Source organism: Buteo buteo, chromosome 8, assembly GCF_964188355.1.
Source record: "Buteo buteo chromosome 8, bButBut1.hap1.1, whole genome shotgun sequence".
Lineage (NCBI taxonomy): Eukaryota > Metazoa > Chordata > Aves > Accipitriformes > Accipitridae > Buteo > Buteo buteo.
This window is the reverse complement of record NC_134178.1, coordinates 47,473,824-47,498,810: the sequence shown is the minus strand read 5'-3', so window position 1 is coordinate 47,498,810 and position 24,987 is coordinate 47,473,824. Positions and strand designations below refer to the sequence as shown.

The 24,987-nt window shown below is 46.5% G+C and overlaps 1 protein-coding gene and 1 gene segment (V, D, J or C); one reads left to right on the top strand and one right to left on the bottom strand.

Moving 5' to 3' along the window:
- The first annotated feature begins 1,520 nt into the window (after window positions 1-1,520).
- LOC142033975 (T cell receptor beta constant 2-like) overlaps window positions 1,521-24,987 on the top strand; it is a 38,596-nt gene continuing 15,129 nt past the window's right edge. Inside the window, 3 exon segments of the C gene segment in view lie at window positions 1,521-1,563; window positions 5,031-5,328; window positions 16,828-16,833. Coding sequence covers window positions 1,521-1,563; window positions 5,031-5,328; window positions 16,828-16,833 — 347 coding nt within the window.
- LOC142033974 (trypsin I-P1-like) overlaps window positions 8,286-24,987 on the bottom strand; it is a 53,934-nt gene continuing 37,232 nt past the window's right edge. Inside the window, exons 6-13 of one of the 4 annotated variants that reach the window (XM_075034667.1) lie at window positions 23,249-23,364; window positions 22,056-22,374; window positions 15,795-15,905; window positions 11,695-14,749; window positions 11,051-11,225; window positions 10,189-10,442; window positions 9,270-9,406; window positions 8,286-8,528 (exon numbers count right to left, since the gene is read on the bottom strand). In XM_075034667.1, the coding sequence (XP_074890768.1) occupies window positions 8,379-8,528; window positions 9,270-9,406; window positions 10,189-10,442; window positions 11,051-11,225; window positions 11,695-11,734 (756 nt within the window). In that variant the 5' untranslated portion in view covers window positions 11,735-14,749; window positions 15,795-15,905; window positions 22,056-22,374; window positions 23,249-23,364 and the 3' untranslated portion in view covers window positions 8,286-8,378. Of the gene's footprint in view, window positions 8,529-9,269; window positions 9,407-10,188; window positions 10,443-11,050; window positions 11,609-11,694; window positions 14,750-14,918; window positions 15,906-22,055; window positions 22,375-23,248; window positions 23,365-24,987 lie in introns of those variants that run through there. The other 3 variants (XM_075034668.1, XM_075034669.1, XM_075034666.1) reach the window with 3 other exon arrangements.

Sequence of the window (24,987 nt, the reverse complement as noted above, 5' to 3'; positions counted from 1 at the left end):
GAACTCGCACTGCACAGCTGCTTTCAAGACCCTGGTGGTCTCACCGGCTGCATCCCAGCGGCAACCCCCGCCTCTGGAGGACAAGCTCAGTCCTGCCAGAAAAGGAAACCATCTTGGACAACCAGGTTGATTCCCAGGGCAAAGGGGGCAACGACACAGATGGTCTCAGCCCCTGAGCGCTCCTCCAATCTGGCAGACAAAGTGTGCTCCTGAAGCAGAGCTGCCAGAAGCCCTTGCCCCCGAGGCAGCACCAGGCTGAGACACCCAGGGCTCCCCAGCTAGGCCCCAGGTCCCAGGGAGAAGCCGTCTCTGGAAGAACTTGGGCTACTGCCTGTCAGGAAGGAAGGTGGAGGGAGAGGCCACCCTGGCCCCAGCTCTCAGCAGCTCTTCTCCCCCTTGCCTCCCGCTCCGGGCCACGCTCGATTCTTTCTTCCTTCCCATGCCAGTGCATTGACTGTCCCTGGGCTCTTCACAGGTGTTTACCTTCCTCTCCTACCCCCCTCACCAGCTCTGCTGGACCAGGGCTGGAGGGACCCCTGCTCACACCCACCCACACTGACCCCTCGTATACCTCCTGTCTCCATCACAGTGATTACCGCACCAGCCTGGAGCTCTTCCAGTGCTCAGACATGTGCGTGACCGGCCTGGCTGGAGTGGGCAAAGGCTCGGGACACTGAGCACCTCCTGTCCCTGCAGTCCCTCTCTGGAGGACAGAGGGCTGCGGAAAGCAGCTAGGAAAGGGGCTCCTGCCCCTCCTAGTCCCAGGATGAGAGGTGTTACGGCTAGGGATAGCATGGGGTAGCCGAGACCCCCATCCCGCTCTTTTTCCTTTGTGATGTTCACAGACATTCCCAACTCTGCTGCAGAGAGTAAGAGAAACTATGTGCACTGGGAGAAACAGTTCCCTGCAGGAGAGCGGCTGGAAGCTGCAGGCACTGCTTTGCTATTCAGAGAAAGGGATGGGGGAAGAGCTTCACTGCAAAGCCCATGAGAGCCCTCAGCAGGTGGAACACTTGGGCTGTTGTGATGTCTTTCCCGGTCCTGCCTCTCACTGACGTTAATTGCTGTGTTCACAGTACTGCACAGAGAAAAAGAACTCTCACACAGCCAGGGGAAAAAAACCCAGAGAACCAGCCATGGCTGGGGGAGAGAGGTAAAATGCATGGGAAAATGCAAGGGGCCTGGGTGTGTCCTTCATCCCTCATCCCTCCAGCTCTCAAGGACTTCAGAAGAAGGGGACCTCTCAGCATTCCTCTGCCTTGCACACACTCAGACTCACATGCAGCCTCAGCATAGTCCTGTCCATGCAACCCCCTTCTACCCTCCCGCATCTCTGCAGCCTTTATACTTTCCTGTGATTGTGTGCGTCATTCCCCAGTGTTCCCAGCCAGCCAATCCTTTCTCACATTTCATGTCCTGCCCAACCCCGATATGTCTCCTCCTCATTCAGTGCTTCCTCTTCACACATCTCTGGGCAGCTACAAAAGGCAGGTCCCTGAAAGGACAGGGCCTTTTTCCCCATGGTTCCCTGCTGGTTCTTTGTGGCCATGCTGGCCCCTGTGGGTAAGTGAACTCAGCTCACCCCTGAGCACCTACAAAGATTCCACTGCTGCTGTCCCAGCTGCGTACCCAGCTGCTGACAGTGCTCCATTCCCCGAGGCTTCCTGAGCCAAGGATGGGCAATGAATGAGGTGGGCAGGAATCCCTGAATCCCCTGCAATGGCTGTCTATTTTTTCTCCTGTGCACAGCCCCCAGATGGTTCCTTTTTTGGACACAAACTGCCCAGGAATGTTTCTTGCCTATTGGAGAGAGACTGGAAACTCACCCGCTGATCTGAAGAGCTGTCCCATCCCTTCCACTGCTCCCTAGCCCGTCCTGTTCCTTCTCATCCTCTTCTCTACCAACCCATGGTGCCTAGTTCACGTTTTTCCATTTTTCCTCTTCCTCAACGCTCCTCCTTTTCCCTTCCAGTGTTGGCTCTGGAACAGTCCCCAGACACGGTGATACGACAAGGCCAGTCCATAAATCTGAGCTGTTCTGAGAAGAAATCCTCCAACACAGATATGTACTGGTACAAGCTGCCTTTGGGGAAGGACTCCAGGCTGATCCTAGTGGCTTCTGCAACAGAAGGTATTAAAGCAAACGTTGAGGAGGAATTCCGCAGCCGTTTCAGCAGCAGTGAGATACAAGGAGACAGCATGACCCTCTTGATAGAGCGTGCCTTTCTCAATGACTCGGGCATGTATTACTGTGCTGAGAGTGAAACACAGTGGCTAGGCTGCTGAGGGAGCTGAGCGCAAAACTCCTCCTGCACAAAAGGGACCTGCTTTCCTCCTTGTTGGTGCTGCACAAGGCAGGATGATCCCTTTCCACTCATTACCTCCTCTGCTTCCTAGCCTTCCCTTCCTCCTCTTCTCAGACTCTGTGAGTTTATTCGCCCTGCTTTCTCTCCTTGCCACCCCACTCCTCCTTGCCTCCCTCTTCGTTTAACTCTCATTCCCATTATATTCCCTTCCGTCAATGCTTCTTCCCCTCTCTGCCTTCCTTTCTCTCCCCACCTTCTTCTGTCTGTCTTCAGTCTGCACTCCACAGGCTTCCTCTGACTCCAGCCAACCCTGCTCATCCTTCTCACTGTCAAACAGAAAGGATGTTTGTGTGAGAAGTTCTTGGTGCCCCTTTAGATACAGGCAAGGCCAGGCAGGGGGTGTAATAGCAGTACCAAGCGGGAGCTGCCCACATGCTCCTGTGTTACAACGACCTATTTGAGGTTATTCTGCAGCCAAGGGATACGTGCAGCACAGCACAGGCCTGCGCCTACTCGGGTGAGCTGTTATGTGGACCACTAACTCCTCCATGTGCAGTGGTCTCCAGGTCAGGATCGCTACCTTCCACCCCTTGATCCACCTAGAGTTTACCTTTCCCCACAATATCACATAAATCACAGATTGTTAACAAGCTGTGCAGCTAACTGAAAGTTTCCTGACTGGTTAGAGTGTTATCTCTGTCATAACACACCTCAGTGTGCGGCACAAGCAGGCGTGGGGCAGGTTCCCACACTGCAGCTTCTCATGTTAGTTAACATGTGGGCTTCTCAAGCCCTAAGCACAAGGCCCAACAGAGCAGGCATGGCCTGTTTGAGATCACTAACTCCTCGAACACCACGTGTTCTGCAAGGCTCCCAATGCGCTGCCCTGCCACCTGCACATCCCAGGGAACCCCATGGGAAATGGAGACCCCTCCCATGGACACATCAGGCACAGCCTCCTCTCAGCTGGAGTGCTGGGAGTGTGTGTGGGGGGTTTCTTCCTGTTGCCTGCACAATTTAGCCCACCGTCTTTGTTCGTTTCTCCCTTTCCTTCTGAGGAATCCGGGGTCATGCCTGAATCTCCCGTAGGCAGTTCGTGGAAATGAATGCAACGGGACACACTTGGACCTGCAACAGAGGGCCTGGGAGCTGGAGGCGTTGCTGCACCCTTCTGCTGGAAGGACACAGAGGAACACCTTCACTGCAAAGCCCATGACACCCTTGAGCAGCTGGATCGTGCGCTCTCTGGTATGGGCCGGCCTTCCACTGCGTGCATTGCTATGCCCACAGCATGGCACAGACCTGCAGAGGCTCTGTCAGGCCTCTGACAGACAGAGAGTGTCAGTGTAGACAGACAGAGAGTGACAGTGTACACAGACAGCAAGCCACACTTCCTGCCTGCAGTGATTTCCCACAGCCTTGAGTTAGTGAACAAGGCTGTGCCCCATGTAGAGAGGAAGACAGGATTTTCTTCTGTCCATCCTGATCCTGCTGCTCCTTTGCAGAATGGTACAAAAAGGAGAGTATCAGCTCTTCTCTGGCATGGAGAAGGTAAGTCTGTACCAGCATATCTCACGGTGAATACCCTTCTCAGAAATCACTCTGTGGTGCAGTCTCCCGAGAGGCAGTCCCAGTGCAGAGCCAAAAGCAGCCTTTCCTCTGCTTGAGATCTCCCTTTGGAGGAAGAGGAGAACAGTTAGAGAGCTCCTCTCTGTCATGCTACAACAGACACCAGGATGACACGTCAGCAGCCTTTCCCATACCTGGGCAACGTGACGAGCAGCACTGGGAGAAGCAGAGGAGATTCCACATTGCAGCTCGCAGGGTTGGGAGTCTGCGGGTGCGAGGGTGTCTAGAGAGGAGGCTCAGCTGAGGAGCACAGACACAAACGTGCACTCCTGAGCTCTCTTTCTCTTCCCTTCATTTGGTGCCCCTTTGTGCATCCCTGTGCCGTGCACACACTCAGGCTGCCACAGAGCACCATCATGCTCCTGTGATAACATTTATCTCCCACACACATACTCACACATGGCAGGAAGTCAGTGGAGCAGGGTACACGCACCTCACGCCTGCATGCAGGTGTCATTCCCCACTGTTCCCAGCCAGCCAACTGGCTTCTCGCATCTCAGGCTCCCTCTCACTGCCCTGCCCAGCCGCAAAGAGACGTGTCTCTTCCTGTCTCAACCTTTCCTCTTCGCACATCTCTCGGGCAGGTTGCTGGAAGGAGGTGGCCTTTCTCCATGGTTCTCCACTGGTTCCTTGTGGCCATCCTGGCCCCTGTAGGTAAGTGAGCTTCCCTTCCGCTTGAACAGCTGCACTGGAGCTGCTGCTGCTGCTGCCTCAGCTGTGTGCCCAGCTGTTGGCAGTGCCCCATTCCCCAAGGCTTCCAGTGGGAGGGTAGGCAGTGAACGAGGTGAGCTTTTCCTCAGCCTCTTAACTCCAAAAACTCTACAGATCTACAAATGGATTTTTTTCTGTCCCATTTTAGTACTTCGATTGAGAGTACTGAAGTCATTATTTTTCGTAACAAATTTGCAATTGTATTTGAAGCTGCTTTGTGGGTTTTTTTTCTCCTACGTGTCTCTCAGAGAAATGGGACAGTGTCCCATAGCTTGCCGACATCCTTATGACGCCCCACCCCACCCCACATCATACTTCAGGGATGTGTTTTTGTGTCCTCTTCAGTGCGTTTCACTCCTCACATGTCTTCCCTTCTCTTTCCAGGCCAGGCCCTTCAGCAATCGCCAGACACAGTTGTCCAAGTGGGAGACTCTGTGACTCTCAGCTGTTCCCGAAAGGGAAATGAAATCTACACCATGTACTGGTACAAGCTGCCCATGGGGAAGGATGCCACTCTGCAGTTGGTTGTATACTCAGTGGAAGGTGGTGTGGCAGAGTTTGAGAAGGAATTCAGAAACCACTTCCAGAGTAATGGCACTAAGGGCAACCACTTATCTGTGAAGATAGCTCATGCCCTACTCAATGACTCAGGCACATATTTCTGTGCTGAGCAAGACCCACAGTGATGCAAAAGCTGGAGCAGCATAGCACAAACCTTTCCATGCATACAGGGATCTGCCCCCAGCACACACACACAGCCCTGCATTTGACAACACCCCATTTATTCCTCCTGCCCTCCAGCTCTGCCTACTTAAGGAAAGTGGTGGTATCATCCATCTGTCTTCTACCTGGTCTCCAATTTCCTTCCTGTTCTTTCCCATCTCTGAATCACTTTTTGACCCTCCTTTCTTCTTTTACTCACTGCCTTGCCTCATTTCTCTGCCATCCATAGACTGCCTCTCCCCTTCCTCCTCTACTCTCTTTCTCTCTGTCCCCTTCCCCTTTCTGCTCTGTCCTCTCTCACTTCTGTCCCCCTCCTGTCCCCTTCATCCTCTTCCACTTCTCCCTTTTAGCCTGTTACACTAACTCATGGCTAAGCAGGATGTGGAATAGTTCACACAGCCCTTTCCTTCTCCACCAGCTGAAAAGCCAAGGCCAACCTGAAGATGAACCTGGCACGGGATCCCAGAACTGAGCACTCCTGCCTGTGCTTATGTGTCTATGAGCTTCAAGGGTCTCCTGCGATTGCTCACACTGCAGTTTCCAAGAGTACAGGTGCCTCGCTGGTAACCTGGGGTTCAGCACGCTGCCGTGTGCGAGGGGCTCTGAGTTCCAGAGTGCCAGCAGGACCATGCCACTGAGCACTTCCATGTGCGTGCTCATCCCTTGGCCCCTCCAAACTCTGCGGAACGGGCATGCTGCTGTGCACCAGGGTCCCCGAGTCACGCTGCTACCTGTTGCTTCGAGCCACCCAGGAGAAGAGCTTGTCCTACTAAACCTGATGGGAAGTGCCCCACTAGCATCACACACCACACAGCATCACCTGGGCAAGGGTTTTATAAAGCACAATCACAGCAAAAGGGAACAGCTGGAAACTTCACTGTTCTCATGGTTTTCCACAGGTGGTCACTGAGTCAAGTGCTCCCACAGCGACCCTGGGACCTGAATGCTCTGATGTATGCGATGTAGCCCACGTCTCGATGGTATCTGGGGATGGAGCACGGCCCTGTAGGTGAGGAGCCCCAAGCCACAGGGTGCTCTGTAGCAATAAGCCACCATACCTTTGGCTCTGCTAGCCTCCCTGCTCCCTCTTCCACATGGCAGATCCAAAGTCTCTGCTTCAATGCCCTGCCTCCTTCTGACCTCCTCGCAAAACACCACCTTCTCTCCTCCTCCATTCCTCCCTGCTCCCCCTTCCCTCATTCATACAATGCCACGGATCACCTGCCCTTCCCGCAGGGACAAAATGGTGAGCAGTGACACAAGTTCTTTCCCCCAGCTCACATATTTGCTTTCAGCCATCCAGGGAGCTACAGGCAAGTATGAGCATCAAAACCCACAGGAGCAGATCCTATGCATTGGTCCAGATGGCACTTCGCGCACAGGAGACGTTTCCGTGCAAGCCTGGAAGTCTGTTAGCACACATAGCTTTCTCCAGCATATCTTTCACCTGTGAGGAACCCAGAGGCAACAGAGCTTGTAAGAGGGCCATGTAAGCCATGTAAGAGTGGAGATCCTGTGAGGATATTCCAGCAATCTGAAAATCAAGAATTGCCTATAATCTGGAAAATGCAATTTCTTCTTTACTGACTGGAGACCTTTACACATGGGGGGATAGTGACAGAGGACTGGGACTGTTTCCAGACTACTCTTCTCAACATCCCTGTCTGTCACATTTGAGAATGCACTCTGCCTGACAATAGAAGTATTTCTTTCCCCCCATTTTCATCTTGTCATCTTTTCATTGCATCCTCTCCTCTGTCCTCCAACTTTTTCTTCTTTCTCCTAACATACCAGGCAAAGATATCAACCACCCTCCACTCACAGTGGTCAGGGAGGGAGAGCCTGTGACTTTCAACTGCTCCTGGATAAGAACTCTGTCCCCTGGTCAAAATAGGCTGAAGGGAAGGATGCCAGGCTACAGCTCAGGGATTTTTTCTGGTAATGGGTATACACAGAGAAGGAATTCAACAAGTGCTTCCAGAGCAACGGGACGCAAAGCTAAGGTCTGATCCTGTTTGTATATTGTGCCTATCTCAATGACACAGACACCTCTTACTCTCCTAGGAGGTATCTCAGTGACAATGCATCTGAGAGCGCCAGGCACAAACCTCTTTGTAGGCAAATGGCACTTGTTCCTTCATGCCCTGCTCTTCTCCTCTCCCTCCCTTTCCTCCAGTGTCAGATTTCTTTTAATTTTCACCCCACTTCACCTATGTTCTGCTTTTTCTATCTTTTTATTTTACTCCAACTCTCTATTTCCCTTTTGTTTTTCAGAAGACAGCTATACAGCCTTTTGGCAACTTTGGCAGCTTTTTCATGGACTTCCAACTCCAGTGCCAGTTGGGGTTAGAAGGAGATAAAATCAGAACCCAGGAACATCTCTGACCTTTTGACTCTTCCAGGAAAACTAAGCAAGCCCAGCATGACCAGTTAACCTAGCAAAAAGGTATAGACAGCAGCCCCAGTGGCACTGGTACATGAAGAGAACAAGTCCTAGCAAGAGGTTGTTTCATTCCCCAAGTAGAGCTTTCAGGGAGGTTCCACCAGGGAATGTTAAGTCATATTGTTGGGGGTGGGAGCAGGGGGCTGGGGAGCATTTGTGTTGCTGCCTGCTGTTTTCTACAGTAGGAGTATGCTGCCTGTGTGATTCAGTGTACTCTCTCGGCTGGTTTAGGTAGTTTTGTAGCACCTGAGCATATGCTGATAAACAGAAAAGGTGTTCTGCTCCAGAAATGGCTGCATGTAACTGACTGAAAGACACCTGAAGATAAGTCTGCAAATTGTTCCAAGATCCTGCTAGTTGAGAGCACTACAAATATTAAATATTTTCTCCAGAGTGACATTCCTTGCCTTTGTCCTCCATACCGTAGCCTATGGAAGTTCCCAGAGAAGCGCTGCACAAAGAAAGGGTGCCTGAAAGTCTTTATTTTTTGATAATTTTTGTATGCCCAGTCCCAAAACAAAAGAAATGATGAGGAGAAAAAGTGGGTCACATAGAACGAGAGTGTCTCAGTTGGCAGACATAGTTGCTTTGATCCAGGAGACATAATTGCAAACCTTAGTGTAAACCCCGGGATAGCCTTTCTGCGCACATCCAATACCCCAGGAAACAATGCCCTGGAGCTGCCCATTGCAGACTACTGGACCACCGGAATCCCCCTGTGCACATAAAGAAAACAGATATTCAGCAAATGGTATCAGCATAAGTGGTGAGCCAGAGATCCCAGAAATCACTGACATTCGAGGGAGCTCCATTGGGCTTTTTCTACACAGAAGTTCTACAAAGGTAATTTCTGATTACCACTCTACACCTGATGCTACTGTGCTTTACTTTATCCCCAAGGGCACCACCACTAAGGATGAGTAAGCTCCCTATTTTTGATGGATGCAGTCCTTGGCAGACACTTAGGATACGTGTGTCTTAAACATTATTCTGCCAAATATTTCCATGAAGCTAGGCACATGTAAAATGCAGAGCAATTGTCAAGTGTGTTCATTTTCCAGACTGCCTGGATCTTGGCATACTGGCTATTTCATTTTCAGTGAGTCCAAAACTAACATTTGCATCCTAAGCTCTAAAGTCACTGTGATTAATATTGACTCTCTGGTGCAGCACTCCTCCATTTTCAATAGCCTAAGGTGCAGGAGGTGGCATAGTCTGCTTGTGGAGGTATAGGGCAGAGGTATTCGCTGACTCAAAAAAGGGACAATGACTAACTGAGTGGGAAAAAACCTAGTCTCACTCAATAAGCAACTTTTACCCTAAGCCTCCTCTGTTCAAAAAACCAGCATTCAGATGTGCTAGTGCAGTGAGTATAGCAGATTCTCTAACATGATGGCCTCTTCTACTGGCAAAAGGCAGGAGAGAAACATATGTGAAAGGAGAGGAAGATGTTTTACCTGGCAGGAGTCTTTTCCTCCCTCCATGAATCCTACACACATCATGTTCTTGGTAATTTCCCCAGGGTAGGCTTTAGTGCACTCGCTTGAGGAGAGTACAGGAGCCTTCAGGCACTGCAACGTGTCTGGATATGCATCTACAATAAAAGAGGGAGAGATGGTTGATTACATCTCTGAGTTCATGTCAGAGCCTGGAGAAGATCTTTCTTAGCAGAAAAGTAATCACTGAATATCCTGGTTTAGCAGTGATCATTTTTCCTCTGAACAGTAATCGCAGCATGGATTCCTTTTGTTTAGATAGAACAGGTTCTACCCATGGGTCCACCATTCTACACTGCAGCCATGTTAATTTTTCTGATACCTAGAAAATCATCAATTGGCAAGTGTGGAGCTAAGAGCTACTCTTGTAGCACATACACTGGAGGGAACCTGGGCCTCAGGAAAACCATCCTCTCCTCTGGTGCAGGTTTTGTTGTTGCCAGTGGATTAGACACCAGTCACCATCCACATCTCTGACCATGGAGCTCTCTTGTAGTAATTTTAGATTGACAGTCACAGATCTTGATCTTGTTCTCAGAGAACCGACAACTCTATTGACATTAGTTAAATCGCTAGTGCTTGGCACTGCACAGCTGATAGCGCCAGGCCACAAAATTTATGGCAGTGTGAACATGCTGATGAACGGCACATGGATGACTTAAGTGATTCCATGTTCGTAACACAGAACAAGAGGAAGGACCTTGTACAAGCTTGCCTTTAAGGCAGTTAAATGGTTACTGTCCTACACAGACTGATTGCTCAAAAAGCCCTGTCACACAGCACTTCTCTGTGCTTTACCCTGTACTGTTTGGAGCCAATTGTGAGGTCTTAGAGTGTCTCCCGGGCCCTCACAATGCTGTACATTCCCCAGAGTACTCACTGGCATTGCTGAGTGTGTTGCCCCAGCCAGAGATTAGGCATGTGGTGCCTGTGGCCACGCAGCTGGTAGGCAGAGGAATGGTTTGGACAGCGCGGTTGAGCTGGGCTGGTTTGGCAAGTTTGATGAGCATAATATCATTGTCCAGTGTTCTGGAGCTGTAGTCAGGGTGGCGGATTACTTTAGCTGAATTAATCAACTGCTGTGACGATTCTGTGAGTGCCAGGTTATGTTTCCCGAGCTGCACTTGGATGCGACTGGAAAAGAGAAGGAGTGGCGTATACGTGACTGCTACCAACAGGTTATGGGGAACCTCCCTGTTACTGCATGCACTCGCTTCAACATTGCTACCGTAGTCGCTGTTTCCATGCAGGTTGTCTGTCTTGTCCTGCAATAAGTCCGGGGGATCCACACTGAGATCTTACCCAATCCCACTACAGGTGGTGAATTTCTGCAGGTTTATTTTGCTGAGCTGGGACAAGTTGAATATCTAACAGTGCTTTATACAAACATTCTGGCAAAAGGCAAACCGCTATCACCCTGACCTTATTTCTCTTCCTGTTGTCCAGTAACTACGTTTTAGCAAGATTAATGCAATTTATAAGAAATCACAGCCTGTAATTCATTGCTAGATTATCACATTGTCACTTCAGAAAGTGCTCTGCATTCACAGAAACTTTTGCAGAAGTGGAAAATCCCTTATGATGCATCAGCCCAGCTTCCTGAATGAGCCACCTACTCCTTGACTGTCTCCTGTCAGAATGGAGTCACTTACATATTTGGATCTCACAGCTCAGAATTCCTGGAACTTAGTGAACTGGAACAAAGAAGCAGGTTAGGAAGGATTTTTTTTTTTTCTACTTACGACTTGTAGCAGTGAGCAGCTGACACTACCCACTGGCTGTTGATGAGGGAACCTCCACAGAAGTGATACCCAGAATTCAGGGACACCTGATAGGGCACAGAGTTCACCGCACAGGTGTAGCCTCCCACAATCTTGTCATCATCATCATCAGCGGCAGCATCAATGGGGAAGGCAACTGGGGGATAAGAAGTGGCATATGTCAACATCTGGCGTAAGGAATCTTGTGCCTCTGTGACTGACTGAAGCATCTCACTTGTAGGCTCTACTTCCATAAAAACTCATGGTAGCAGTGTTGGGAAGCACTCACCCATAGTCCAAAAATTTAGAGAAGCTTTAGGACTTCCTGGGCCAGAGGTGTTATCTTTATACCTCATAGTCCTTAAGAGAAAGACAGTCTTTTTTTGAACATATGGACACATTTCAGTATTCCTGGGTCAAGAACACCTGTGAAGGCATTCATTCCCCATCTTGCGACACAAGCAATTATGAACAGACAGCAGTCAGAAGACGTTACAGTGCTCTGCCTTAAAACTTTTGTAAGTTGAAACTGGACTTCACTTTCCCACAATAGACTACCTTGTAAATTTGCTCAGAAAATAAGCTTCCTTATAAATTACAAAAATAGAAGGAAAAAATATACTTACCAGCCACTCCAACAAAGGTGACAAACAGTATGTACTTCATGATCTTGACACAGCCTCAAGCCCAGACTGGTGGACTGGAAGCCTGAGCTGCTAGAAATACATTTTTTGAAATGGCCTTATCTCTAGTCCAAGGTTTTCTGCAGACAAAAAGTACACAGTGGAAAATTTGAAGATCCAAATGTGGGCATTAACAGGCACTGCTAGAAAGTACAAATAACATATCTGTTAATCATAAACCTTTCCTAAGATAGAAAGCTATCTAAAATTATTTCAGAGTGCAGCCTTCAATTTAAAAATATGTTTGGGCTTTGAAAGATGTGTAGTTGTTTGCCCGTCTCATTCTTACACGCAGCATCTGTTGAGAGCAGCCCTCAAACCCCTTTGAGGTTCCTCTGCGCTGATGGTGTAATTCTTAAAAATGCATATTAAAAATGCTGAATATTGTAGGTAATGGACAGTAAGATACTATACATTTATTTTGGAAAAGAAAACCAACAAAACCCAAACCAAACCAAAACAAAAAAAACCTCTCAGTGTTAAGTTTGTTAAATTTATTTTAGCAAATTCCTTTTCTTGATTAATATGTGTGTCTGGTTTTATCATATAGAACACAGTGTTCTCCCAAATAAAATTATTCAAAAGTAATTTCAATAAGTGAGTACAAAAAACCTATTCTGTGCCCCCCCCCACCTCCCAAGTTAAACAGTTTAATGTGGGAATGCACACCCACATTTCTCTTTGAAAGATTTCTCCCTTTCCTAATTTCTTTCCCCTAATCTATATGAAAATATTGGCCCAAGTACTGAACCACGTCTTTTATTTAGCATTGGAATGTTCTACAGACACTCATTTTTGCTACAGAAGAATTTCAATATAACATTGATGTTTATGGAGGTAATGTATATGAACAAAAATACTGTGACCACAAATCATGAGATCTTCTGAAATCCTTCTCTGAAAGAGTGATAATTTCTCTCATGATGCTGAGTTTGCTAAAGCTTGATGCATTTGATGAAAAATCATTTTCCAAGCAGCTGCCAACTTCATCATGTTAGCTCCTGAAAGACAAGGGATAACCTCAAGTGACTGTGAACAGAAATCATATGCTTTGAGATGCTGAAATGGCATGAGAGACTAAATAGGAATAATCTTTCTACTCCATTTCTTAATCAATTTTTTTTGAGAGCCCTGGAGGACTGGCACACACAGTGGCACTGTCCAGGTGGAAATTTTCTTTCATGTTAAAGGGCAAGTCCAAGGCCAGGGACTCCTCCAGGGAGATGCATGACTTGTCTTGGGCTTTAAACTGGTATCAGTGCACAGTTTTCTTACAAACATGTTTTATCCTGAGAAACAAATAAGGACTAGAATCTTCCTGTGGAGGAGGGAAAGATCCATAATAGGACTAAGCATGGCAAAAATTACCAAAGCTATCCAATCCCATCCTAACTAAGCAGAGCAAGAACAATTCCTAATCTACAATAGTGTATAATTTGATGTCCCTGTGGATTTGTTATTTCTTTGTCCAAAACATGCCATTGGCATAGAGACAGGCTGTCATCAGATATTTTAAACCAGTATTTTTCCTGAGATATAGCTCTAATAACCTATTAGGTAACCCCTAGGCTATGAAGGACAGCTTCCTTTTCCTTCTTTTCACAGGGTTTAATATTTGGTTTAGTATCCACCCAAATGTCAGGAAAATCCAGTAATTCAGCATCTGAATGGGGAAGCTCAACCATACCTGCTTTTATCTTTGTACTTTTTTTGTTTTCACTTGTTACTTATTTAATCTACTCTGATCTTTAACTGATCAGTTATTCTTAACAGCAGGAAAGGCATCATATAGGGCTGGCTCCTTTCTCCTTGAAGAAAAAGGTGTCTCTGAGACTCTCTATGCTACTTGCTTAAATCAACTATTGACCCCTTCCCAGGCTACTGCCAGAGCTCACGGCAGAAGTCCTGGGTCATAGTTCCTGTGGTTCTTGTGTTCCTAAGGCCATGATGGCAGACATCTGGTGAACGAACGTACCTCACCCAAGCCCCTCTCATTCTCCTGTGTGCCTCTCAGGGCCCCTTCTAGAGGCTCCCATGAAGCCTAGAACTCCACAGTGCATGCCAGCAGGGCAGCTCATAGAGCAAACTGATCTCAAATGAAGGCAAATGGGGTGTTTGTGATGCACAACTTGGAGGTCATTCAGCAGACAGACTGCTTCAGAACAGTCCTTCAGGCCTTTCAGTAAGAGCTGTGAATGATGAACAGACTTCTTTCATTCAGGCTGAAATTGGAACATCTCCTCCTGCCCCTCCTTCCTTTCTTTAAGACTATGAATGCTTACCTGAAATGTACATACCCTCTTCTGCTCAATGCTGCTGAACATTCAACAGACCATTATAAGGTTTTTTTCCACAGTCTTTCAAAAAATACACTCCAGGGATACATCTCCAGCTGCAGACAAGTTTCTCATTTAATGCAGTGATGCTGCAGCAGGATGCTGGTGGGTCTAGGGACACAGGAAGGAGGAGGATTGGTGAATGGAGGGCAGATGTGTTAGGTATTATCAATGGACAAGCAATGCCAGCTTGCATTTCTAGAAATCTATGTTCCTAGTTCAAGTATTTCAGTCAACTGTATCACCACTGGACTCAGATAAAGTAAATAGGTTTGTCCAGGCTGATGCAAGATCATGGGAAAAGGAAACCTGGCGAGACCGCAGGCTGACAGAGATAAAGCTTCCCAGGAGCATAAAGCAGAGGAGTTTCTCAAGCTAGTCCTTGTACATCTCACAGAGCTTGGTGGTGGAGGTGCCATTGATTCTCTTTTCCCAAGTCTCTCCTGCCTGGGAGGAGCTGGTTGAAAGGCACCCCATGTGACCTAGGATCATCAAGTCCCCAGTTGCTGGAAGCCAGGAGAGTGTCTGGGGAAGGGGTTTGCATCTTCTGCTCTTTGCATCTCCAATCGATGGTCAGAGACACGTTCCTGGTTTACAATGTTCCAGTGCAGGGGTCTCCAAAGGGGAGTCCATGCACCCCTGGGGGTGCACATGATGATCCACTGGCATGTGGGAAGAAAACATTAGAACTTCAGTATTACACATATATAATTATCAATTACTAAATATACATATACTCGGGGTGTGTGCTCAAAAGTATTTTACTGATAGGGGTGCACAATGAAAAATGTTTGGAGACCACTGTTCTAGTGGTTTCAACAGATAACTTACACGTTCTTTCTTACATTCTGCTATAACATCAGCCTCCAACTCTGCTGAGCCTTCATGTTCTCTCGGATTTCTTCACTAACAGGGCTTCCTTCCTCTCTTGCTCACTCCTGGCTTCCCCCCAGTAAATTAAAATTCTGCTGACACTCTCAACTGCATTTGCCATTTTCCATTTCTCAACCTACACAAATGTGCACCATGTGCTTTCCACCATGACACAGCTATTGCATCCTGTTCCAAAGGTGCCATGGAAGTGAAGGTGTCAGTGTGAAGGCTGCACATGTTTCGTTTGTTAAGTTCTTTGGCAGCTTCTAGGCTCTACTGTTCTCTTCCTGACTCAGGGTGGTAAAGACAAAGCCTCATGTTTCAAAGTAGCACAGAAAAAACTCAGGATGATATTTCAGGAGTTGCTGTGAAGACTTCTGATGTTTCAAACTCTTTCAGCTCTTGCTAATTCCTCTGTAGCTCATTGGCCACTGCTACACTTCAAGAGAATGGATTCTGGTCTGGTGCTGTGAAACTCAGTCCTCTTTCTCTCAGTTGCTTTTCCTGGGGACGCTGATGATGACAAGATTGTGGGATGCTACAGTTGCCCAGAGCATTCAGTTCCCTACCAGTGTCCTTGAATGTTGGGTATCATTTCTGCAGTGGTTCACTCACCAACAACCAGTGGTTCCTGTCAGCTACTCACTGCTAGAAATCGTAAGTATGGATTGGGTTGTGTATATGGATTCTAGTCAAATCTTGCAAAGTCACCAGATTTGGAATATGATGCCTACCAAAAGAAGAGAATCCAAGGTGGCAGCACATGGTGTATCTGAAACCAAAGGAGAAACACTACCTTCTGTCTCTCTGCATTACATGATCTTTCTAACATACCTGCACTCTCGGCATCCTTTTCTGTGCATCCTAACATGCCTTTCTGTGCACATTTGCATTCCTCCAGACTTTCTCCATGGATCTTTCTTGTCCTAATTTTAGGGCATACCTCTGCAGAGAGAGCACAGATCAAGGATCATGTTCTTCTGCAACAGGAAATTTAATCTTCCTTCCCTAAGCATTGCTCTCAGTGTCTGAAGTGATCCATCTATTCTGGCACCAATTCCACAGTTGCCAGCTGGGGATCCACTGGACAGGATACTCAACTAGCAAGGCTCTCCAGACTCTGTCTTTCATGAAATCATAAAGCTCCTAGAGCTCTGTGACACATGCACCTTTGATTAGGGCAACACTCCCTTACTCTGTTCCAAGTGTCTGCCAGTCCCCATGTGGCACCAAGTTGTTCTACCCATGGTTAATTGCTGCTCTTCTCTGCTGGCAATTTTGCAGGCATATACAAGTGAGGATGGGAGAGTACAACACTGATGTCAAAGAACACAGTGAACTAGTCAGGAGTGCTGCATTAATCATTCACCATCCTAGATATGATTCAAGAAGCCTTGGTAATGACATTATGTTCTTCAAGCTGGCAACCACCATGGACTACAGTGCTGACATTCAACCCACAGCTCTGCCCAGCTCCCGTGCCAAGGAGGGTCCCAAGTGCCTTTTTCAAGGTGAGGAAACACACTGAGCAGTGGCTGTGAGTATCAGTGTATGTTGCATGTCACTCTTCTCCTGCTTTACTGCCAGGCTTATGACATCCCTGTATGTTTCACTCCTGCTTTGCAGCCTTTCCATGTTCTGCCTGCATGTTCCCCAAACAGTCCTGCCAGTGTGCCTCAATCAACAATGCTCTTTGCATTTGCTCATGCAGGTGAAGGGGTTGCCCTGCTTTGCTGGATGGCTCTCACATATAGATCTACAGGTTTCTCTCTTCACTGACAGTGCTGAGTCCCAAGACAAAACCTAATTTTCACTGCTGTCCCAGCAGCCAATTTCTCTAAGGTTCTCCAGTAACTGAGAGCTCCAGTTCTGAGTAACCAGAAGTGCCAAGAGGCTTACCCTGGCCAGATCACCAGCAACATGATCTGTGTAAGATTCCTGGATGGTGGGAAAGACTCATGCCAAGTAAGCATTGATGTCTGCACAGAGCCCTGGGTCACACACTTGAGGGTGCCTCAGGCGCACAGCATATGTCAGAGCTTGGCAGAGTGCTTAGGCCTCCTCATCTCCAGGTTTTCTGTTCTGACACAGTATCCTTCCAGTAGGGTTTCAGTACAGAATGGACTTCACCCAAACTAGCAGGTCCAGCTACATCTGCTGGGCACTGAGTGAAGTAGCAGTGAATTGCTGGGATTAGGGGAGTCAGCAAATAAGGGGTGCTATCTTTCTGTGCTCCCAGATCAGGACTTGCGGCACTTCATTTTGCATTCCCTGGATTTTTTTGTACCAGGTCAAAACCTTTCAAGGTGAGATCAGCTCATGCTTCTAAATTTTTCTCTCCAGGGTGACTCAGGTGGCCCAGCTGTATGCATGGGAAAACTCCAGGGAATCGTGTCACAGGGAACTGAGTGTGCTCTGAAAGGTTATCTCAGTGTCTACACCAAGGTTTGCAATTACATTGATTAAATAAAAGAAACCATTGCAGCCTAGTGATATGTTGATGACTGCCTGGCTCCTTGGCCACTACCTTCCTGCCCTATCACTCCTCTTAAGAAGATAATAGCATAAATAAAAGTCTTAAAGAGCCGTACAGATAGATGTGCTGGGGACTGACAACCACCATACACAAGAGGGGTTTCCTGCAGCCTCATACCAGCTCCTCCCGAACCTTCCCTTCTGTTCTGGTTTGGGTGTGTATGCTAGGAGCAGTGCCCTAGAACTGCTGGGCTAGGGGATAGGGAACTGTGCAACCATCTAGGAAGTCTTCTGAGCCAGGTACCTGCTTTTCTTTACTCCTGGCCCTCTTACTGAGAAAGGGAGGAGAAGGAACAAGTCCCTAGGGAGGAGGTTCCAACATTTGTGGGCTGGAGTCCCATTTTGCTCCTGCCAATGGTGAAGTTATTGTCTCACTGGTACTGTGACAGCTTTGACAGTGGTCATTTCAGCTATGGTGGTAGGTCTAAGAGTGATCAGAGACCACAGGCGCAGAGCAATCAGGTCATGGGCAATGGCCCTGACCAATGATCATCAGCTTTCCCCTTCACTTCCTCAGGGACATCTGAGGCAGGTGGACTGAGTCCACCTGGATCTAGCAGGTTACATAGATTAGCTGCTAGGGAAAGGAAGAAAATAGCAAGCAGGTGGGGAAAAGGCCCATGACCTCATAGCAGTGTAAAGCATGGCAGAAGATTGATTAAGAAAGGAAGGATGGGAACGTGAGGGGCAGGGGCAGCACTAGCTGCATATTTATGTTTACCCTGCTGCTATTCTGGTTTTTGTTAAGTTCTCTTTTTCAGAAGAAGGAAAGTTATGTCTTCTTTCAGAGTGCCTGAGCTCAGGAACTAGGGACGGATCCTGGAGGACTGTGGCCACATTCCACACTGGGGGAATAACAAAGTAAGGAGAGACCATGGTACTGGGGAGAAGGGTAGGAAACGCATGAGAATAACAGTGGTCCCACATGGAGCCAGAAGTGGATATACAGCCACAGCCTTTGAGGTGGGAAACAGACTGCGTCCCAGGAATCTTCAGCAAATGGCTAGACCAGAAAGGAAAGGAAGGACCCTGAAAGGACATAGCAGATGAGAGAGATCAGATTTTAAAGTATTAATTTAATCCACCTCATCTAGCACATGATCTGTAGTGAGCAGCCAAAAAAACCTCCCCTGAAGGGTCTGTGCACCCTAAGCCTGTGTAAACTGGGCCCTTACTGAGCAATTTTAACATCTCCAAACTTAGAAACTGCCCCTTTGCTGTGAGAATAAGGGATGGAGAGTTTGGGAAAGAAAAGGGAGGCCAAAGAGGGGCTGGAAAAAGTGTAAAGGTGGTGAGATGGAAAGTCAGGTGGTCTAAAAAAGCTGGAGAAGGAGTTTAGAGGTGGCAGCCAGTGAGGCTGGCACAGTGAAATAAAATAGATGAGGAAGGGGAACTTGCACCAGATAAGCAGACACAGCTGGATTAGAAATGGAATTAGAATGTACTGGTTGGGGATGAAAGAAGTGAAAGGAGCAGCACAGGTCTGACTGGGCAAGGAATCTGGGATGACAAGCCTGAGGAGGAAGGATTTCTCTAAGAATTGTCTGCAAACAAGTGGCCCTAGAGAAACTTTCTGTACCCCCCTCCAATAGATGTCAGGGACTCCCCTGCTCCCTCAAGTTGCCACTTCCCACTGGTCTTGCCATTAGAGACACACACACACCTGGAACCCAGGTCACTTCACTTACTTGTTAGCTAGTCTGGCTTCATGTTCACTAGTGATCACACACACTCACATACCCTCCTTTGCTCCAGCTGCTGGCATGACGAACATGGCCACTCTTACCTGTGGCCCTAGTCCAGTTTCTGGCACTTAAGTTCACTCACTCTGGTCTCTCCAGTTGCTGGTACCTGTGGTCTGACTCTAGTTCCTAGCACTTAGACCTCCATACACAAAACACATGTGGACAGAATAGACAGTCCCTCCCTCAGGGAAATACTTAGAAATGGAATTTCATAAGACATGGATACACTGAATGAAGCAGGCACAAGGCATAGCCAGACAAGCATATTCGCCAGCAACCTGTTTACCCTTTTATAACTTTATTCCTCCATTTTCTTACATCTGTTCTTCCCCAAATACAGTAGTTCAGGTTCTGATTTGGGAAGCTCGGCCATACCTGCTTTTATATTGGTACTTTTGTGTTTTTCCTTGTTTCTTCTTTAATCTTAGCAGAAAATAAACTGAAAGAATTAGATGTTTTGAACTGAAAAACTAAAAGGCTGTCAAGCTAGCTACTCTCCAGAAGGCAGCAACATGTTAGGTAATTCCTGAGAGACACACTAGAGGTCCTGAGTTGCATCCTCCAGATACTTCCTTCTTTCCAAGAGTGTGCAAACATTTTTTGGTTTCCTAAAATGCAGAAGTTACTCTGAATAAAAATCTTCATCCTGGAATGAGTAGTAAATTCTAATGCATGTGACTACAGAAGAATGTGCAGCCCAGCTGCACTGAAATGATTTTGCCATGTCTCAGAGTCCCTACACAGCATAATCTTAGAATTAATTCCCACAGTCTCCATAGCCTGTTTCATTTCCCATCAAGTTGCTGAAATAGTTTCTCCCTCCAGGACTTGAGGTCTGATTACCACTGGAAGAAAATTTTTTTAACAGGTCCAGCGTGACAGACAATAATCAAACTAAAAATCCTGTAGTATCTCCATGCACAAGACATGTAGGGGTCATTTTAGGACATTCATCAAAGCAGCAGTGTCCCATGGAACTGTCTCAACATGGTCCATGGAAGTGTCTCAAGGAGTTCCATCCTAGCAGCAAGGTGAAAGGGCAAAATGTCAGTAAATTCAGATGGAGAACAAGCAAAATCAAGACAAGACTTCCATGGAAGATAAAGAAGAACAGGTTGTAGTGAGTAAATGCTAAAAATATGCATTAAAGGATAATCCGTGTTAAAACAATAAAAGAATATAAAGGCATATTAAATTTAGTCAAGCTTATTTGCTAACTGCTGTACTGACTTTGAAAGCAGCACAAAAATTCAAAGAAAAATGTAAAAGATATGGAAGGTAATTAAAAAAAAAATTCTGTATTGTCTACAATTCCTTGACAAGTCACTGAAACTATAATACACCCAGCACAGGGCTCAACCTTGCTGGAGCACAGGTAAGGAATAATTTCTCCTGAGGAAACCTGCAGTGGCAAGAACTGGCAGGGACTGAACAGGAGCCATGGTCAAAACCCTACTTCTCATATGCTAAGTGTCCATGACACTGGACATCATACAAAACTTTTACACATCATAGAGAATATATTTTCTTTCCTGTCTGGGAAGAAGCTATAGCTTCTCAGGTAATTTGTGTTAACTTCTTAAAAAAGCAGGATTGAAAAAGTGAGACAGGAAACATTCACTACCAAAATTTGTGAGATCCACACTGCTCTGAATTCTGGTATGACCCTAGGAGCTCAGCCTTAGGCCCAGACAAAGTACAATATCACTAGGCTCACAGACAGAACATGCCTTTTCTACAAATACATAAAGGTCAAGGGAAGATATGAATCTCTCTAGAGCTTCAGGCAAATATGGGAGGGGGGATATCAACAAAGTGGGAAGAAAAAGAGAAAACCTCAGTAATATTCCTTATTGTTTGGAAGATGCAACATCAGGATTACTGAAAAAGATAATTGAAACTAAATATGTATATTTCATTCAGAGTACTAGTGAGAAAAGAATCAGCTACAATAATATAAGTTTTTTGAACCTTACATATTCAGAAAATAATAGAGTGGTATAGGTTAAGGCAAGGCTTGTCCTTGGCAGACTAGAAGAAACAGGCTGTTGTTGAGGCTAATGTCTAACCACAGTTTTTGCTTTCAGAAAAAAAAGCTGGCAGAGATGCCTTGTTTTTGCAATTAGAAAGTAAATTAGAGCTCTCAGGAGGATTAAACTGCAGGGAACATGCTTCCCTCACTGGAAAACTGAAGAAATTAGGATATGATTAAACACGATCTTTGTGCCTCCACTATCTTGGTCTATCATCTTTGCTTCTGTCTAACATAAGTTCTGAGTTATGAGGTATCACCTTTCAGGTATTAAGAATGTCTCTCCAGACTGAAACAATATATGTTTACATTTACTGGAATAAACCCTTCTGGAAAGATTGCCTAAGTTCTATACACAGGTGCAAATGAGTCAAAAAATCATTTATGAGGCCAATATTCCCAGGTTCATGGCTGACAGATCCAATATGCAGACATGCATGATGATGGAATGACAGACAGTACAACATTCAGCCAGCAACTTACCGGTCTGCAAGAAATCCCACATTTTTGTCAAGAGCTCAGAACACTACCTGTCTTGTGGAAAGGCTAAAGCAAAACTTACAGTCACATGAATACTTAGCTTTGCTTTTAATGGCTCACCAAAGAGGGTATCAAAGGTGGACTGTCTCTTCTCTCTTCTCTGCCCAAGCTTGATGGAAAGATCAGAACAAGGGGAGGGGCATCAGTCTCTCTAGCTTCTTCTCTCTTAACTGACAGTGAGCAGTAACACACTGTTCTGGGACAGCTGACAGGCCATGCTGACTCTTTTGCTTGCTCTTTTACCTGGTGAGAGGCAACAGATCCATCTGCAGCACAGCTCTCATCCAAGCCATGCAGAGCTGGTGTGAGGTAGAGGACCCGTTTTGGCCATCATCTGTACTTCTTCTCCTCCCTTTCTCTTTTTCTCTCTCACTCATGCAGGTGCTGGTGTTGGAAGCCTCATCACGCAGTGGCCAGCAGAAATCCTTAACAGAGCTGGAGAGACTGTGGACATCTCCTGCTACCAGAATTATACTACACTTGCCTATATGTTGTGGTATCAGCAGACTCCAAGAAATGGTCTGAATTTAGTAGCCAGTACTTCTCCATGGATGCAGAACTCCTATGAGGAAGGTTACAATGAGGCCAAGTTTGAGATAAACAGAAATCATAATGAACATTCTGTGATGACCATCAAGAATGTGACATCCAAAGATGCAGCCACATATGTCTGTGCTGCAAGTGATCACACGGTATAGTGAGGGGGTTGAACACTAAGATAAAATCCCCGCCTTGGCTGAGTGAGAGTTGGAGTCTCTGAAAAAAGTGAGACAGATTGGAGAGGGGCAGAGGAAGAGCAGAAGAAAAACAAGGGAGAAATGGGGGAATAGAGCCAGGACTTTTTGGAAGGAAAAGGGACAAAGCAAACAGTGCAGCAGCATCTAGTTTCAAAGACAAAAAGCCTTCAGAAATACAAACCCATGGATCAGCAATAAGAATTGAGGCACTGCTGCTGTGGTTAGTGAAAGGCAGCAGATACTTCTTAAGATTGGTGCTACAGAAGCACAGCCATGTTCTGGGCCACTAGTTCCCCACCATAGCACCAAGAAAAGAGTACAAACCAAGAGGGAGAATTCAAGGTTCTTTCACATACTCATGATACACCCAAAGACAGAGGTGCCCTATGAGAGATTGATTGGTGTGGGAGGAGATGCCAGCCTCTGATTATGGACATAGGAGGATGGCACCAGTATAGGTGGGAGGAAACATACCCATGGGACCAGCCATACCTTCCACTGTGGGAGGAACAACCCCTTGGCAGCTTTATAAGCAACAGTGTACCCTGCAGCACTTCTGTTCACCTGCTCCACACACTGCTTAACTGCAGGATCCTTCTCTTCCTTGCCACACAAATGCATACAGTTCTGAGCTGGACCAAGGACTTCACAGCAAAACCTCATGAGCAGAGAAAGGAAACCACAAAAAGCTGCTGTCACCTGGTACTCCCCTTGTGAGGGAGAGCTGAAGGCAGAAATTGCCTCCCATTGTGCCTCTGTCTTCATTGCTTGCAGACATGAGCTTTTGATGAACTAATTGCTCTTCTGTGATGGGCCTGGGAAAAGTGAGGACAGGGTATTATGAGGGTTCACCCACCTACCATTGCCTGTCTGTGCTCCTGTTTTTATTGCATAACCTAGGACTTACCTTTTCTTCAAAGAAAGGGAAATGGCACATAAAAGAGCAAAAGCTATCTTTAAGAAAGTATGGCTATACACTTGTGTATTGGGGGCTTCTGTTTTTAGGTCATGTCTTTGACAGTCTGTGCACCATTGAGCATGGACCAATTGTTTATCTCATATGCTCATATGGAAGACATATATGAAGCACATAACTATCACAGGTAGCAAATGTACTATCCTGCTCACTGATGTGGCAAAGATGGATGTGCTGAAATGAAACATACTATTTGATTACAGCAAAAAAAGGTCCTAGTCTCCTGATCAACCATACAGTGTAAATGTTACTTTGCCTTCAGGCTCTGCTCTAAAAGAAGCTAAACTGTTCTTGGCTAGGGAAATCTGGACACGACAGAAACTTGTGTTCATTGTAGTCTCACCCTGGAGGTGGAGGCTCTCAAGAGGCTAAAACTAGTTGCATCCCAGATTTACTCCAGTCCTCCAAAGACATTTCTGAAAGACTCAGCTTCACACACCACTCCTTGCACAGCTTGGTAGCCAGTGCTCTTCTGACTCCAGGAACTGCTCAGCAACAAGTGTTACACACCATTCCTTGCTCCCAGGGAGCACTCATCTGCTCCTCAGAACACTCTCAGGTCCATGATCTACTCACTGTTCATACCAGGCTACAGACATATAGCAGGGAAGCACTGGGAAAGCATTGTGTCTCACATAGCAGAGACATGCTGAGTTCCTTATTCTCTTCAGCCTCTGATCTTCTTATATAGAGATCATCTTTACACAGGTACCAAACACATTCACTCTGTTGCTGTCTGGAATTACTACTGCTGATCCAAATACTCTGTGAAAGTTTTAGGAAAAGTAATTTATGCTAGAATCATTAAGGAATATAAACACCATAGTGGTAACTTTGGGAGTGACTTTTGGGTGATTTTTTTTTTTTTAATTCTCTTTTAATAAATTACCAGTTCATGAAAATCATAATGTCACAGTCCTAGCTCAGACCTCTTGCAATAAACACTGAAAGCCAGCTTTATCAGCTCTGGGAACATAACAGAGGAAGGATCCCTTTCTATTTGCTCAACTCTTGAACACTTTTATTTTAGAGTGGCAAATGCAATTTTAAGGCCCTGTGAAAACAAACTTATCAGTAGCCTTCAAAATCCAGCAGATTAATGAGCTGGCTATTGACTGGTCACAGCTGTGCAATTTCCAGGTCTCCACAGAGGTCTCTAGTGGTCATTGCCATCTTGAAGGTCTACAGTCACAGTTCCCTATTGCAGCTCTGAGGTACAATATTCTCCTATGCAGTGCTCCTTTTGCCAGCTTGAACTGGCACTGCACAAAAAGCAGCTATTCTAAGAAGTTTCTCATGAAACAGCTACTCTCCTCGTTGCACTCCCTGTCCTCATATTTATTCTTCGTCTCCTGCTGTAGAAGGTGGCAGGGGAGCTGTAGCTACAGAAACCATAGTCAAAGGTACTTGTTTTAGGTGCTCACCACTGATATCTCAGGCACGTCTGTGTAAACAGCTGTAT